Raw genomic sequence first — 15420 nt, forward strand, 5'->3', positions numbered from 1 at the left:
GGAAATCTCCTGGGATCAGCGGGCTGGTGTGTTCCCAGGGAGTGTTTGGAAAGGCTCTTAAGAGCCCAGAAGGGGTGATGAGGTCAAGGGGTGCCCTGAGGGGTTCAATGGAGGCCTTGCCCAGGAAAGTGGGCGGGACACCCAAGCGTGCCCAAGCCTTGTTCACGGACAGCTCTAGACCTGTAGGCAAGGGGGACTGGCAGGCCTCGAGGCAGCTTGCCTACCCCTCCGGCGGGCAGCTTCCCGAGGGCAGACGTCCTATTTGCATGAAGATGGCTCCCAAGTCCCCGCCTGGCCCTCTCCCGTCCTCGACCCACCCTGCCAGCTGGTCCCATGGGCGCTCGTCATACCCAGGTCTGCCCCGCATCGTGGGGTTTTGGCCACTGGGTCAGGGTTGCCTCTCTGCTTGTCTAGTCCTTCCATCTGGAGGGCCCCAGAGCCTGGCCCAGTGCCTGACACACAGTGGGGGCCTGACAGCACGCTGTGCATGTATCAAATGAGGCCCAAACAAAGTTGCCCCGTGTCTGCTGTCCTGAACGAGGTCTCCTGGGCGGGGGACGCAGGGAGGGCGATGGAGATTTGGCCACAATGATCCATGTCTAGATTCAACTTTCTCGCGTCACTTTGGAGGGAGGGGCTCTGGGACCCCTGTGCACGTCCTGCGCCACACGCATCTGTCTCCCATCCTGTCTCTACCTCTCCTTTCTGCTACTTTCTTGGATGCTCCTGTCTCCTTTCTCTGTCCGGAGAGCCCCCGAGACCAGCTCTGGCTGGGAAGGGAGTGGGTTGGCAGAGGAGGAGGTGTGGCAAGAAGGGGGCATGTGGGGTGACGGGATGCTGGGGGGGGGGGCTTCTGTGGCCACTGGGGGGCCTCATGCAGAGATGGGAATCTTCTGAGGTCTAGGGAGCCCGTTAGTCTCGGGGGCTCCCCTTTCCTTGAGGCCTCTGCTGAGCAGCCAGAGCTGGGAGCACCTGTGCAGAAGCAGGGGGCCCAGTGGGAGGACCAGTGCCAGCCACGCCAGGCCCAGGAGGATCCAGATGGCTGCCAGGCTCCGGTACACAGAGATGTAATGCTTGCTGGGGTCCGTGCCTGGCCGGGAAGGGGGACATGATAAATGCTAGAGGTCCGAGGGCACAGCCACCCCCCAGGTTCCATAAGGGCTCCCACCAGCCTCCCAATAACAAGGATCGGCAGTGGAGGTCCCTGGGGGAAAGGGTGATGGGTCCTAGACCAGCAATTTCTGAGGATGTTGTGAGAATTCACAGCAGCCTCACAAAGTATTTGTCTCCCCTGAATACCCAGGGGCTCTCTGGTCCTCAGTAATTACCCCCTGCGGACATCTCCCCATCCCCTGAATCCCAGCGGGCCCCACCCCGAGATCTGGGATGCCTCTTTCTCACCGACGACGTAGTCCCCGAAGCCGATGGTGCTGAGGGTGATGAAGGCGAAGTAGAAGCCCTCGCTGAAGCTCCAGCCCTCCACGTGGCTGAAGACCATGGGCGGGAAGATGAGAACGAGCAGCGTCCCCAGGGCCAGGAACAAGGCCAGGCCGAGGGTCTGCAGTAGCTGGAAGGGGAGGAGTCTGTCTCTGAGTCCACTTGGAAGACCCAGGATTGTAAATTGTGGGGGGTGGGGGGATGGGGTTCTGGGGCAAATTAGGAAGTGGGCTGGACCGTAGCCAGGTCCCTGCCCCGTCCTGCCCTGCAGACCTCTGGGATGGGGGTTGTATCTGTGTGTGTGTTACCTTGCCCAGGCCAGGGAAAGATTTGGTCAGAGGGATTGTGTTGGTGGGTCAAGTTGGAGACTCCTTCAGGTGTGGGGTCCACATGTACAGGCCCCCAGGGAACTCAGATCTGGGACGGAGGATGGGCATTGAACTGTCCCAGATTCCTCTGCACCCCTGCTTTCTTAGCGTGCCTAGCTTTGCAAGGGGCCGATAACAGGTGGGCACTGGTGGTGTTCAGGGTGGCGTGGAGTTTGCTTTTGGAGTTCTGTGCCGCCCAGATAGATCCCCCTTCAAAGAAAACCTTGCCAAGCCACTGGCAGGTGTCCTCCAGCCGGCAGCTCCCTCAGGGTGTATTTCAGCCTGGCCCAAGGGCACACCTTCCCAGGGCCTGACTGAGCCCAGGGCAGAGTCCTGGCCACGTCAGCGCCCACTGCGGGACAGCTGGGGCGGCCGGCACCTGCCGAGCTCCTCGAGGGGTGGACCAAGGCTTTGTCCAGCCTGCAACACAATTTAATTTCTCCTTCTGCCCAGTCCTTTTCTTCCATAGGTGTTGACTCCTAATACCATGCTAGCCAAACTCTTGTCTCAGTGTCAGCTTCTGGAGGACTCCACCTGCAACAGACTCTGTCCCAGCGGGGCTGTGGGGAGGGAGGGGCCCTACCTGGGAGCGCCTGGGCTGGTCCTCCCACCTCTCCAGTGTGGTCAGGTGGGCATGCAGCCCTGTGCCCAGGTGGTTGAGGAAGAGCACGTTAAGCGGGATGCCCACCAGAGCGTAGAAGACACAGAAGACCTGGCCTGCCTCCGTGCTGGGCGCCAGGTTCCCGTATCCTGCAGTGGGAGGAGGGTGTGCAAATATGGGGAAAGAAGAGTTCAGAACTGCCTCCCCGACAGACTCTGGCAGAGGTTGGTTTCCCACCACCACTGGGGGTCGGGGCGTGGTGAGGGGAAACCCCTCTGCTCCCGTGAACACCCTCTCAACCTCTTCTAGAATGATCTCTATTTGTAAGAATCCTGCTTGTCTTTGAAGGTCCATCTCCAAAAACACTGCCTCTAGGAAGCCCTCCTGACTGCCACTCTCTTCCTCTCTACTAGGTGTGATCTCCCACAGTGCTTTGTGTCATTCCTATCTATATTCTACTTTGCCCTGTGCTCTTGTTTTTGGCTTATCTTATCCTTCTTTATTGGTTCAGAAGCTCCTTGAGAGCCAAGCTTGGGTCTGATCCAAGTTCATACTCTCCTACCTCCACTCTATCTTCTTTGAATGTCACTTGAGTTCAAGGAAGGTGTGTGGAACTGGACTTAATTGAATGGATGTGGCGACCGGGGTTAGTGGGGTCTGGGGTTTCCTTGTGGGAGGTGGTGTGGGTTTTCTGGCTGAGGGGGTAGAGCAGATGCTTGACCATATGCCCTGTCCCCTTGGAACACCGAGATAGCACCTGCAGCTGGGTGGACAGTACACGCAGAGGACTCCCTACCCCAAGTCCCTGCTTCTCTCTACCTGAGAGACCTTTGGGCAGGTCCAAAATACCAGAAAATTAATACATCCGGGATCAGCCCTCAGCCAGCAGGGGCAGGAGTTGGTAGATGAATATGCCTGCTTCCTCTCCTCTGGCAGGGCTCTCCTTAGCTTCTCAGAGGGTCTCCAGCACTGGTGAACCCAGTCGCCCTAACCAGTCCCCTGCTCATTACTGCAAACTTCGTTGCCTTTTCCTGTCTCAATTTCCCACTTGTCCTGCTTCCCGGAATCGTCTCCTAGATAAACCACATCCTAGTCTCAGCACCTGCTTTTGGGGAGCCCAAACTTCAGCAGGGGCATTGGGGGTGCCCTTCTCCACCCTGACCCTTTACCTATGGTGGTGACGACCGTGCCCGCAAAGAAGAAACTGCTCCCGAAGTCCCAGTTGCTGGGGTTGGTGGAGTTGCCTTTGGGGTTCACGCCCTTCACCCAGGCTTCCATGATGACCTGTTGGGGGGGTTGGCATGGGGTGGGAGGACGAGGGGAGCTCACGGCACTGGCTGGTGGCCAGGCTCTCTGCAGGGTGCTTCCGTGTTGTCTCACCTGGTGATATTCTTACTCACATTCCCATTTCACGTAAGAGGAAACTAAGGCTCAGAGTGGCTGACTTGCCCAAGGTCATTGAGGTCCAAATTCACTGCCTGCTCCACTGGCCAGGGCCGAGTGAGATGCGCTGTCAGTGTGGCTGGTGGAAGGGAAGGGGCCTAAGGAGGCGGAGGGCGCTTACGGACTGGGGTGCAGGTGGGAGATGCCACCTACAGCCAAGAGGGTGAGACTCCATGGGTGGTCAGAACAATGGGAAAATTTCAGGTAAGCCCTGGAAGGGCTTACTTGGGAACTTGAGGTTCAGGACCACGGGGAAGCCATGGGGCTGCCCTCCCATGGGGCTGGATGATTCGGGACAGAGAACCTGGCGCTCTCTGAGCTTCCAGGTGAGCTGGCAGCCTTGCTCTTTGCTGCCCCCTAGTGAGTCCCAGCCCAGGCCTGCCCGAGAAATTCCATCAGAGGCCAGGGCAAAGGTCCTCTGGGGGTGTGTGTGTGTTGGTGGTGTACATGTATGGTGTGTTGTATACATGTGGCGTGTGCATGGGTGCCGTATGTTGCATGTGTGTGCACGCTGCTGTTTACGGAAACAGAACCCCACAGGCTCAAGCCTGAGCCCCTCTGTCCCCGGGCCCAGCCCTCTCGGAGGTGGGCAGGACTCCCTCGCCCATCTGCTCTCCATCCTCCTCCCCTGTCGCTGTGAATTGTCCCAGGGCAGCAGTGCAGCCTCACCACCTGGTAGATCCCTAAAGGCAGGAAGGAGGCAGTGGGGGAGGGAAAGCTCTAGCCTCCAGTTCCTGTGGGAACCGTTTCCCCGCTGGCTGGGTGAGTGTGCTCTGCCGGGCTGGGATGGCCCCTGAGGGCCAGGCCAGTCTGGGTGTCCTGACACAGGCTGTCTGCTTCTCGTCAATTTGGCAGAACTGGCCTCTTCCCATGTGAACTTTGGCCTCCCCTCTTTCCCACACACCCAGAGAGGCCAGGACTGAACATTCCAGAACACACCCGTTCCCCAGAGACCCTCGCACGTGGGAGAAGCACTTGCCCTAGACCCAGCTGTCCCATACTCCAGCCTGAGGGTCTCCATCCTGCCCAGGAGGGGCTGTGATGTCGGCGAGGGCACTGGGCGTGGGGCGCCCAACGTGGACCATCCGTTCTTCTCTAAGAATCCGCGCGTGGTTAGAAAGGCAGACGCGAGTCCCGGGACCTTGGGCAAGGCCTTCTTTCCTCATGGTGTCGGTCTTCAATACTGTTGTTACTACTGTTTATAGCTTTTTTCCTTGTCATCTGAACAGTACAGCTGACCCTCCATATCCATGGGGTCCACACCTGTGAGGTTCACATCCGTGGATACAGCGGGCTGGCTGTCAGGTACTTGAGTCCACGGGGCTCCAGGAAGCAGTCCCGTGCAGATACCGAGGGGCAACTGTAATCTGTGTTCTTTGGGAATCTTTCTGTTTTTTCCTTTTTTTGGATCTCAGTTGGTTCCCTGGTCCAGGATGGAACCCATGCTCGCTGAAGTGGAAGTGCATGTCCTAACCACTGGACCGACAGGGAATTCCCCTAGGGAATCTTAGCCTAGCGTTCTTCTGCCTCTCAGCTAGACATACCCTGGCAAGTGAGGGTCCCTCCCAAGGGGGCTGAGGACCTCTGGGGAGGCCTGGGGGGTGTTAATCTGTGGCGCCTCCCTCGGGGCTGCAGTCCAGCCTGTGTCTCTAATTAGGCCCCAGCTATGAATCCTTCCGCCGCTCTCTGGCTCCTGGGTTTCGCCTCTAACCTGGGGCTGAGTGTGGAGGTGGGTCCAGGGCCTCCAGGGCCTCTGCCTTTTACCCCCTGGGTCTTGGGAGGCTCCTGAATCCTTCCCAGCCCCGATAGGGGTGCTGTGGTCCCAGCCCTGTGCTGCTGGGGAGCAAGGAAGTGCAGCCAGAGGCCGGAAGCCTCATTTCCTGGGAGAAAGCGCCTGGACAGGCCTCTCACAGCTCCGGAGCGTTCTCTCATCTCCTAGGCCAACCCACTTCTCGTCTCCTAGGCCAGCTGTTCTCCATCTTCAGGGGGCATCAGTGTGACCTGAAGGGCTTGTTAACACACAGCCTGTTGCCCCCACCCCTGAGTTCCTGATTCAGTAGGTCTGCGGTGGGGAGTGACTGGTGGCATTTGTAACCAGTTCCCAGGTGGTCCACACCTGGGACCACACTTTGAGAACTGCTGCTCTAGGTGGTATCCTGCCCCCTGCACTTATGCTAATTTTTGTGTTGAAGAGCAGCCAGGCTTGGGTGCGAATTCTGCCTTTACCACTAACTATGTAGCTTTGGCCAACGTACTCGACCTCTCTGTTCCCCAGTTCCCACCTGCAAACTGGAGACAGTGGTAGAGATAGGTACTATAATTATGAGGAAACACATGTAAAACACTGGGCCCCAGGTGATGGATCAGGACTGGTCTGACCCCAACGTGATGACCCTGCTCCCTGCTGTTTTGGGCACGTCGTGAACACTCAATACGTGACAGCTATTGTGATGATTCCGCAGCTGGCTAGTTCCTTTGCAGCAGGTGGGAACACTCAACCCCCGGTCTCCAGTGCATTCACCTTCCCCTCACAACACCCTGGTTTTGCCTGGTTTCTGGGAGAGAGGGTGCTGGGGCCCCAGACTTTGTACAGAGGGGCCCGAGCAGGGGTGACCCGCTCTGCCACCAGAGAGAGGCCCGGGGGGCACCGTAGCTCAGTCACCCCAGTTGCTGCTCATCAAGCCTGGCTGCTCCTGACCTTTATCTGTGTCTCCAACTCAAGTGTGGTCAGCACAGGGGTGTGATCTGGGGAGAGGGCAGAGGGTGCAGCAGCCCCGGAGTCGGGGAAGGGGAAGCTGTAGGAGTGTATGGGGCAGAAATGTGTGCAGCGTTGATAGCACTGACACACGTTTCACATTTATGCAGCAAGTGGCAGCTTAGAAAGCACTTTTAATCAGCTGTCAAATGTCTGCAGCATATAAGGTTATTCTTCTCTCCTAGAAGAGGATCAGAGAGGTTAAGTGACTTGCCCAGTGTCACACAGCAATCCGGTTGTAGACCTAGGGCCAGAATCCGGCACTAGGTCTCATCTGGCTCTCTGTTCCCACCACACTCTGCTTCCAAATAGGGCCTCAGCCATAAGTGATGGCTCTGGACCTGAAACGAGACCCCTCTTCTGCCCACCGGCCCACACCAGCATCTTCCCTTCACCTGCACAAACTGCTCCACGGCCTGCTGGTCCAGGCAGGTGTAGTTCTCCAAGAAGCGCAGCTTCTCAAACTGAAACTGGTCCCTGGACTGAGCCTCCGCCTGTTTCTCCAGCAGCTGGAAGATGGTGGCGCCAAGCAGCAGGTAGCAGACATAGGCCAGCAGCAGGGGCAGCACCTGGCCGCCCCAGCAGCCGCAGAGCCTGGTGCGGGGCATGGCGTGCCCAGGACTCTGCCAGGGCCGTGGGGCTGGCTGTGGGTTCGGAGGCGGGAAGCGCCCGGGGACCTGTGCCCAGCCTCCTGCCTGCCTCGCCCTCCTCGGCACAGGTGTCCAGAGGCTGGGGAGTCTGTTTGAACAGTGCGGCTCAGCTTGGCTGCACTAAGTACCGTGAGTGCAAACAGTCCTGCCACCCCCCGCCCAGCCTTTTTTTTTTTTTTTCCATGGAGAGCAGCAAGTCAGGGGCAGGGACCCCCTCAGAGACCTAATGGTCCTCCTGAGGCCATCGTGTCTCACCTTCTGCCTCCAAGTTGGATGGGCGCTTTGGGGCCAAACCAGATGCTCCCCTTCACTCTGCCCAGGGCCCCTTGGCAGCCCCCAGCTTCTTACCCATGATAGCTTCAAGCCCCCAAGCTTAGGTGCTGGGGAGACATCAGAATGAGTGTGAATAAACCTTGTACTCAGTTGCCTTGCCTATGAAGTGGAGCTAGAAGGATGGACCCGCCTACTGGGGGAGCCTGGGGATGAGGGAACTGGGTAGCAAATTGGGGCAAAGCGAACATACAAGTGACGGATCAGGAACAGTCTGAGGGTCGATGCTCCTAATCAATTGGTTGCAGTTGCTTTAGAGCTTTTGCTGAAAAGTTTCCTTGCTTGAAACCTTTAGCGGGTTAGCTTGGGAGTTCAAGTATATTCAGAGTCCTGCAACCATCTCCACAATCAATGTTGGAACATTTTTATCACCTCAGAGAGAAACCTTGTACCCTTTACCTGTCACCTGTATTTGCCCATCCTGCCCCCTTGACCTCTGGCAACCTTTAACTTGCTGTCTCTGGATTTCCCTAGTCTGGACATTTCATATAGATTCAATCATACAATACGTGACCTTTGGTGTCTGGCTTCTTCAATTAGCATAATGTTTTTAAAGTTCATGCATAGTGTAGCAAGTGTCAGTACTTCATTCTTTATGGCTGAATAATATTTCATTGCACAGATGGACCAACATTTCACATATCCATTTATCAGGTGATAGATATTTGGCTCCTATGAATAATACTGCTATGAATGTTCGTGTACAAGTTTTTTTTTTTTTTTTTTTTTGCGGGGCTGTATGTTTTCATTTTTCCCCTGTATGTACTTAAGAGTGGAATTGCTGGGTGACATGGCCACTCTACGTTTAACTTTTTGAGGAACCACCAGACTGTTTTCCAAAGTGGCTGTACCATTTTATATCCCCACCAGCAGCGTGTGAGGGTTGCCAGTTCTCCGCTTGTGTTTTCTGGTGTTTCCTGTAATGCGCTGCGCCGGCAGACACCGTGAGTTGCCAGCCTGATAGCCTTTCCCTCCTTCCCGGCTAACAGAATCCCACGTTTGTACACGTCAGCCCCAGGCAGTGGAGCATGACTGGTCTCACCCATCATGACAGTCCCGCTCCTCGCTGTCTCAGGAACAGCCCTGAGAGGGGGCTTTGTGTACGGGCAGTGGAGTCAGTGAAGGTGCATAGGGGTGTGGGGCAAGTGAAGCCAAACAAGGCACCGTAGTCCTGGCCTCCTCCTGGTTCCCGGGGAGCCCTGGCCGGTGAAGCACACCCCGTTGGTTCCCTGCAGGCAGGGAGGCTGCGCTTTCATATTCCCGGCCCAGGCAGTCATCCAGGCGTCCCTGGCTCTGCACCTACAGGCAAAACAGCTCCAGGAGCCGGTGGATAGCCTACTGAGGAGCCCCAGGTGCGGCCAGGCCATTGGAAGCAAACTCACGTTAAAGCAGAGGAGAGGAGCCCAGAAATGGGGAGGGGGCCAGGGGATGGACCGCCCCTTGCAGCCACTTTCCAAGCTCCCTTGCAGCTGGGGCCACCTGTGAGCCAGTTCTGGCCAATTAGATGTGGGCAGAGGCAGCTGCGGAGGTGCGGGGCAAAGGTGTTCCATCCAGACCAAGGGTTTGGCTGCAGCCGGCCCCACCTTCTGCCCATCTGCCCTGAGTGCACAGATGACGGCACCTGTTCAGCCACCTCGTGTCCTTGAGGGAAGGTCAAGAGCGTCGCAAAGACGCTCCGCTGGTTTCCTCGCCTACCTCAAGATTTTAAAAAGTCTTTTTTTAAAAGAATATTTTATTTACTTATTTGTGCTGGATCTTAGTTGTGGCAGGCGGGCTCCTTAGTTGCGGCATGCAAACTCTTAGTTGCAGTGTGTGGGTTCTAGTGTCCTGCCCAGGGATCAAACCCAGGCCCCCTGCATTGGGAGTGCAGAGTCTTAACCACTGCACCACCAGGGAAGTCCCTTGAGATTTAAGAAAGTTTGACACATAAGTCCTATTTGTTTAAGCCAGTGTTACTTCCCAATGGTTACATAAGTTTTCTTTTCTTTTAATTGTTCAAGGCTTATTTGAGTTGGAAGGAATAGGAACACACTCTGGTTATCTCAAGTAATTGAAATAATTCGTGGTAGGAAGCCGGGAGCAGCCAGGGTTCTGGAAGAACTGGGCCATGACCTCACTCCGAACTCTCCCCCATTAACGTGCCCTGCCCACCCCCTCGGGGTGCCCCCTCCCCTCATCCTGTCCCAGCAGTGATTCCCTCCCTCTGCTGAGTTCCGCTCCAGGCTGACCCCGGCATCCGGTCGGCACCAGCTCCCGTTGCCCCATGCTTCTCTCTTTTGGTATTGCTTGGTTCAAATCCTCTCAAAGGCTGGGGGTCCAAGAGCACCTTTGCATGTGAGCCACTTCACAGGTGTCTGGCCGTCCTTGGGTCATGCACGACCCTCAGCTGATGGGCCCCAGCCAGGGGTGGCGGCGTCACACGTACAGGTGTCACTTGGAAGGGACGGTGCAGAGGCAGACACCACGGGCGTTATGTCCAGGGCAAGCAACCATGGTTTGTGTAATGAGAGATGGGGGGCGGGCGGGGAGGGAGAGAAGTCTCGTAGGAAACGAAAGCAAGGGGGAGAATGTTACTATTTTCAAGTGTATGAATGATCAAGGGAGTGGTAGTGAGGACACGGGGGTCCTCATCTGCTCTAAGGCCAAAACACAACACACACACAGTGGGTGGAGGTGCAAGCGGCGACGTGGAGGCTGCATGTTATAGGAACATCCCGACGCTGTAAGTGTGTGGAAGGCAGGCCCAGGTGTCCCTGCAGCACCTCATCCTCCTGCGGTTTAGGTGGGGCCCTGTCTGGGGATTGCGGGCGCCTTCTCTGTAGTCCTGCTGGTTCTGGGTCCCTGAAGCCACCTGGGGGTCTAGAACCATCTTCCGGAAGGCCTTCGTTGAACCCAGAGCTTTCCCAGACAGCACCACACTGGGAAGCGGGCTTGTCTTGGGGCAGAAGGAAGCGTCTGGAGTCACAAATCTCCCCCTTGACTGTTTCCTCCTCGTGTTTTGGAGAGACTGGGAGAGAGAGCTGGCCGTCATCTCGTCACTGCAAACTCGCTACGTCCTGGCTCTAAGCTAGGGTTGTACTTATACCTGCCAGGCCGTGTGACAATCAGGTCCCATTTTATTGCCCTGGAGAAGTTCCATATGTGAAGAGTTCTCTCTTTACTGTATGGAAAGCTATCAGCTGCTGTCTGGAGGACTTGGGCAGGTCTTAATAACCTCTTTATTTATTTATTTTTAAACATCTTTATTGGAGTATAATTGCTTTACAATGTTGTGTTAGTTTCTGCTGTATAACAAAGTGAATCAGCTATACATATACATATACATATATCCCCATGTCCCCTCCCTCTTGCGTCTCCCTCCCACCCTCCCTATCCCACGCCTCTAGGTGGTCACAAAGCACTGAGCTGATCTCCCTGTGCTATGTGGCTGCTTCCCACTAGCTATCTATTTTACGTTTGGTAGTGTATATATGTCCATGCCACTCTCTCAATTCGTCCCAGCTTACCCTTCCCCCTCCCCGTGTCCTCACGTCCATTCTCTACGTCTTAGCAACCTCTTTAGCCCGAGTATCCTCGCTGGGTCTGGACATGGTCCACAGGTAGGTGGTGGCTGTTGTCAGGTGGAAGGAAAGGGAGGGAGAGAGGGGCGAGTGCAGCGGGGGAGGGCTGTCTGTGACAGGTAGGGTAGGGGGGCTGGCACAGCCGGCGTGGAGCCCTCCCTCCCTGAGGGCCTGGGCAGGAAGGGGTGCCAGGGTGACTGTGGGCCAAGCCCTCCACTCCTCTATGGACCCCCTGTCGAGGGCCTCCTCCCACCTGTCCCCTGCCGCTGCTGCTTCCCTTCCAGCAGGGCATTACCTGACTGGAGTTTAAGACAGTCTTTCCCAGGAGCTCTTCTGGCTTAAGGGGGCCACAGAGCTAAAGAATGGAGCCATAGTGGTGGACTTGATGGGAGGTCAGCTCGAGAGGTCCTCAGAGCCCTCCGCGCCCCAGAGCGAGCCCCCGCCCCTCCCTCCCTTCACTCGTTCAGTACACGCTAGTCGCTGCCCTCTGTGTGCTGCCACCTGCTTTGGCTACTCCCCTGCCTGGCTGTGGCCTGGCTTGGGTAGGTTTAGGAGGGAACCCGCAGGCCTGCAGGGACCTCTGCTGCTCATCAGACGTTGCACCTCCGCGCCCGACACCTCCCCACGTGGGCACCACTCCGCCGTGAGCAGCGGGCGGCCGTAGGGCATGATTTATAATCCCTCTCAGGGAATGACTGCTGCTAATGGGCTGAGCCAATTTGCGCTTCCCAAGCGGGGAGGGCAAAATCAATTAATGGAGAGTCGAACATGGCCAGGCCTGATGGCAGAGTGCGGCCTGACATCCGGCAGTGATAAGGGAGATTGGAGGAAAAAGAAGAAAAACACCGCCCCCCCCCCCCAGATCAATTTCACGTACAGTGGGCAGAGGATGCAGAGCAAACAGAGCAGCTGGACATGGGCCTCTTTCCGTCTGAATGAGCCTGGAGATGGGGGGAAGGCCAGCCCGCCCACACGCCGTCCGACATCGGTATTCTCTCGAGGAGCCACTTAATAGGCACGTATCCGCACAAGTGAAAAAGGCACGTTCTGGACCGGAAGTAAGGGGAGGGGCTAAGGCCCCCCTGGCCCAGGGACATCCCCTGCAGGGGAAAGGGCAGGTGGAGAGAAGGAGCTCTGGTGTCAGACCCTGCTGGTGGCACACGGGGCCAGAGTAACAAGCTCTGTGTGTGGTTGTCTGGGCTCCTGGCGGTGTCCCCGCAGTGAAGGGTGTGGGCGAGCCTCCTGTGTGGAGGCAGGGGGCGCAGGTGTGTGTGGGGCTTTGTCGGCCCTCCTGGCCAGAGAGTAAGACGTCAGGGGAGGTCCAGCCGGACGGGGTGACCAACAGAGGGAGGGGAAAGCGGAGGGGAGATTCGAGGGAAAGGCTCAAGACCAACACACAATCAAACAAACATACCGGTTATTGACCTTGTTCAGAAATTTCAAGTGTGTATTGGAGCAGCAGGATCCCTTTCTCACGAGAAGTCTTTTCCTGAGCCTCGGGGTGTAGCGCAGTGGAGAGCGGGGCTCTGGTTGAAGTTGGAGCCCAGAGAGCTGGATGCAAGAGCCCCCTCCCCACCCCATGATGCTGAAATAGATGTCCTTGCCTGAGCTGGACTGTCCTCGGAGCAGACTCTGAGGCCGAATGTGGGTGTCAGTAGTTCATGTGGGAAGTGATCCCAGGGAATGATCCCAAGAAAGAGGGCAAGAGAGACAGGGAGGAAGGCGGCCAACGCAGCGTGTGTGACGGAGCAGGTGACTCCTGTGGGCATCGGGGGGCTCCACCTTGCTGGGCTCTCGGGGACACCGTGGAGGGCTCACTTCAGAGTTGTCCCCCAGGGCGGAAGGAGGCTGGGGTGTTTATCCGCCAGCTCCTGTCCCTGTCAGTTGAGGATTGCTCCAGGGCAGGTTACCTCCTGCACTGCCGTTTTGCCCTGCACACAGGTGATCGGAAGGCTCACCTCACCTGTTTCTCTTCTCTTGGGGATCAATGTCCTGTACTGCCTTTGCTCCCATGTCTGAAAACCATTGTTTTACAGTTTTGTCTGGTCTTCAGTTGCTTAAAGAAGGAGGCTAACTCAGGTCCCTGTTGCTCTATCATGGCCATAAGTGGCAGTCCCACTTTTTCATGTACAGCGTGCTCTCAAGTGCCTTTCGATAGGCAGCACGGAGGGACGGAATGAACTCTGAGAAATTCCGGGTCTAGTCAGGGACTGTCTCTGGGTTTCAATTTCTGTAGCTGTTCTTACAATTAATGCTTCATAACTAACCACCCCAAGTCTCAGTGTCTAATGATAACCAGCCATTTACTTTCAGGAGAATGGGTCTTTGGGTCAGCCAGGGCGCAGCTGACCTGGGCTGGGCTTGATGGGGAAACTCTGCTCCAGGCTCCAGCGCCGCAGGCTGGGCTCAGGTCTGCTCACTGCATGTTCTGGGATGTAGGCTCAGGGGGCGGCACCTGCCCAGACCATGATCTTCCCAAGCAGATCACTGGCGTGCAAGAGGCAGGCCCAACCATGCAAGCACATTTCACGCCTCTGCTTGTATCATATCTGCCAATATCCCACTGACCAAAGCAAGTCACAGGGCCAAGCCCAAATTTAAGGGGTAGGGAAGTGTACTTTGCTCCCATGAGGCCATGGCAAAGCTTTGGATGTATATTATTATTCTATTATTACAGGGGGTGAAGAATTAAGGCTAGGTATTCAATCTACCACAGTTTCTCTATCTGCTTTCTGAAACTCCCTCTTTTCAAGGTCCGAGAAAGTCACATTCCACACCTCCCTCTTCCTAACACTTCCTGCCAAGGGAATGGCAGAGCCAGTTCCGTTCTAGTAGGAACTGGGCTGGGTCACTGGCCAGGCCGCTTTCTGGAAGACATTTTGGAAAGCTCCACATTTCGGCCTGGAGTGAACTCAGATACTCTGGACCTCTTCATGGCTCCACTGAGCCTGGGTGCATTGCTGGAGAGTCTATTCAGAACATTTCATCCATTTCTCCCGTTTGCAGGGGCCAAAGAGCTTTGGGGCAGATGCACCGTGGTGGAGCAGGTGTCCACGTCAGAGGCCAGCTTCCCTTGGGAGGGACTTTGGGAGCTATCTGTGTTCCTCTCTTCTTCATTTCCTCTCCTGCCTTAGTGATTGTTCTAGGAGGTGGATCTGCACCCTGCGTGGGGCCACACCACATGTCCCTGTCAATAAGGCCTTTGGATCCAGGAGATAACTTCTTGGCAGGGGAGCTACGGTCCACACACTGTAAGCAGTTCCAGAGGCTGGGGCACTAAGGTGTGCCAGGTACACTGAGGCTGTTTCTGACGGACTCTGGCCCACTCCACACCATCCTCAGGGCTCTTGAGAGAGAAAGAGTGTGCGTGTATTTATGTGTGTGCCCTGTGGACTTCTGGGGAGGTTTTTCGAATCAGGCTGTAAGGGCTGTTTGGCCTCCCCCGGTTCTATGGACTTTCCTGAGGACTTATCACGTGCCAGAGAACTGTGAGGGCCACAATGCCCAGTGGGCCTCAGTCACAGAGCCCGAGGGAGGTCGTGGGGGCCTGAGAAACAGGAGAGCTGGTTCTGACTCTGATACTTATGAATTGAGTACCCGCTCGTGCAGGGGACACAGTGATGAGCAGGACAGACAGGTCCCTGTTGTCATGGAGCTTTTAGTCTTGGCGGTGGTGGTGGGGTTTGCGGACCATTAAAAAATAAGCAAATAGGGAATTCCCTGGCGGTCCAGTGGTTAGGACTCCTCATTTTTGCTGCCATGGACCCAGGTTCAATCCCTGGTTGGGGAACTAAGATCCCACAAGCCACGCAGCACGGCCACAAGAGGAAAAAAAAAAGCAAATAAAGAAAGATGTCAGGTAGTAATGATGAAAATATAACAGAGTGAGGACCAGGGGGTCACTCTAGTTGGGGTGATCAGGGAAAGCCCCCCAAGGAGAGGACATTTGCCACTAACTGGCTATATATCAACAACTAGGTCCTCCCGTTCGCATTAGTTTTCTAATGATATAAATGAGTTTTCTAATGATATTTCATGACATGAAATGTCATGATCTAGCTTCTCCTGTATGATCCTTTTACCCAGACCTGAAAAGGGGTGGGGGAAGCCGATTATGCCGTGTTCTCTCTCTGCTCTCTCTCTGGGGTGGCGAAGGCCTGCACTTAGGGGACAGAAATGATGGGAGCAGTGGACAAGAACTTTTATTCAGTTGGCTTCATCTCCAGGTGCCATCCCTCTCCCTCCTCTACTCCTCTCCCCCACTGCAGCCGGCTTG

The 15420-nt window shown here is 56.0% G+C and overlaps 1 protein-coding gene across 1 annotated transcript; it reads right to left on the reverse strand.

Moving 5' to 3' along the window:
* Positions 1–831: 831 nt before the first annotated feature.
* On the reverse strand, positions 832–7256 carry KCNK16 (potassium two pore domain channel subfamily K member 16). Its single transcript, XM_027126800.1, has 5 exons — positions 7000–7256; positions 3576–3690; positions 2389–2555; positions 1402–1567; positions 832–1090 (listed from the first exon to the last, which is right to left on the reverse strand). Exons 1-5 carry the CDS (start codon positions 7210–7212, stop codon positions 873–875), a joined length of 879 nt encoding a protein of 292 aa, XP_026982601.1. The 5' UTR covers positions 7213–7256; the 3' UTR covers positions 832–872.
* Between the last annotated feature and the right edge of the window lie 8164 nt (positions 7257–15420).

Source organism: Aethalodelphis obliquidens, unplaced genomic scaffold (genome assembly GCF_003676395.1).
Source record: "Aethalodelphis obliquidens isolate GAN/ISIS:26980383/991018 unplaced genomic scaffold, ASM367639v1 scaffold31, whole genome shotgun sequence".
In the NCBI taxonomy this organism is placed as follows: domain Eukaryota; kingdom Metazoa; phylum Chordata; class Mammalia; order Artiodactyla; family Delphinidae; genus Aethalodelphis; species Aethalodelphis obliquidens.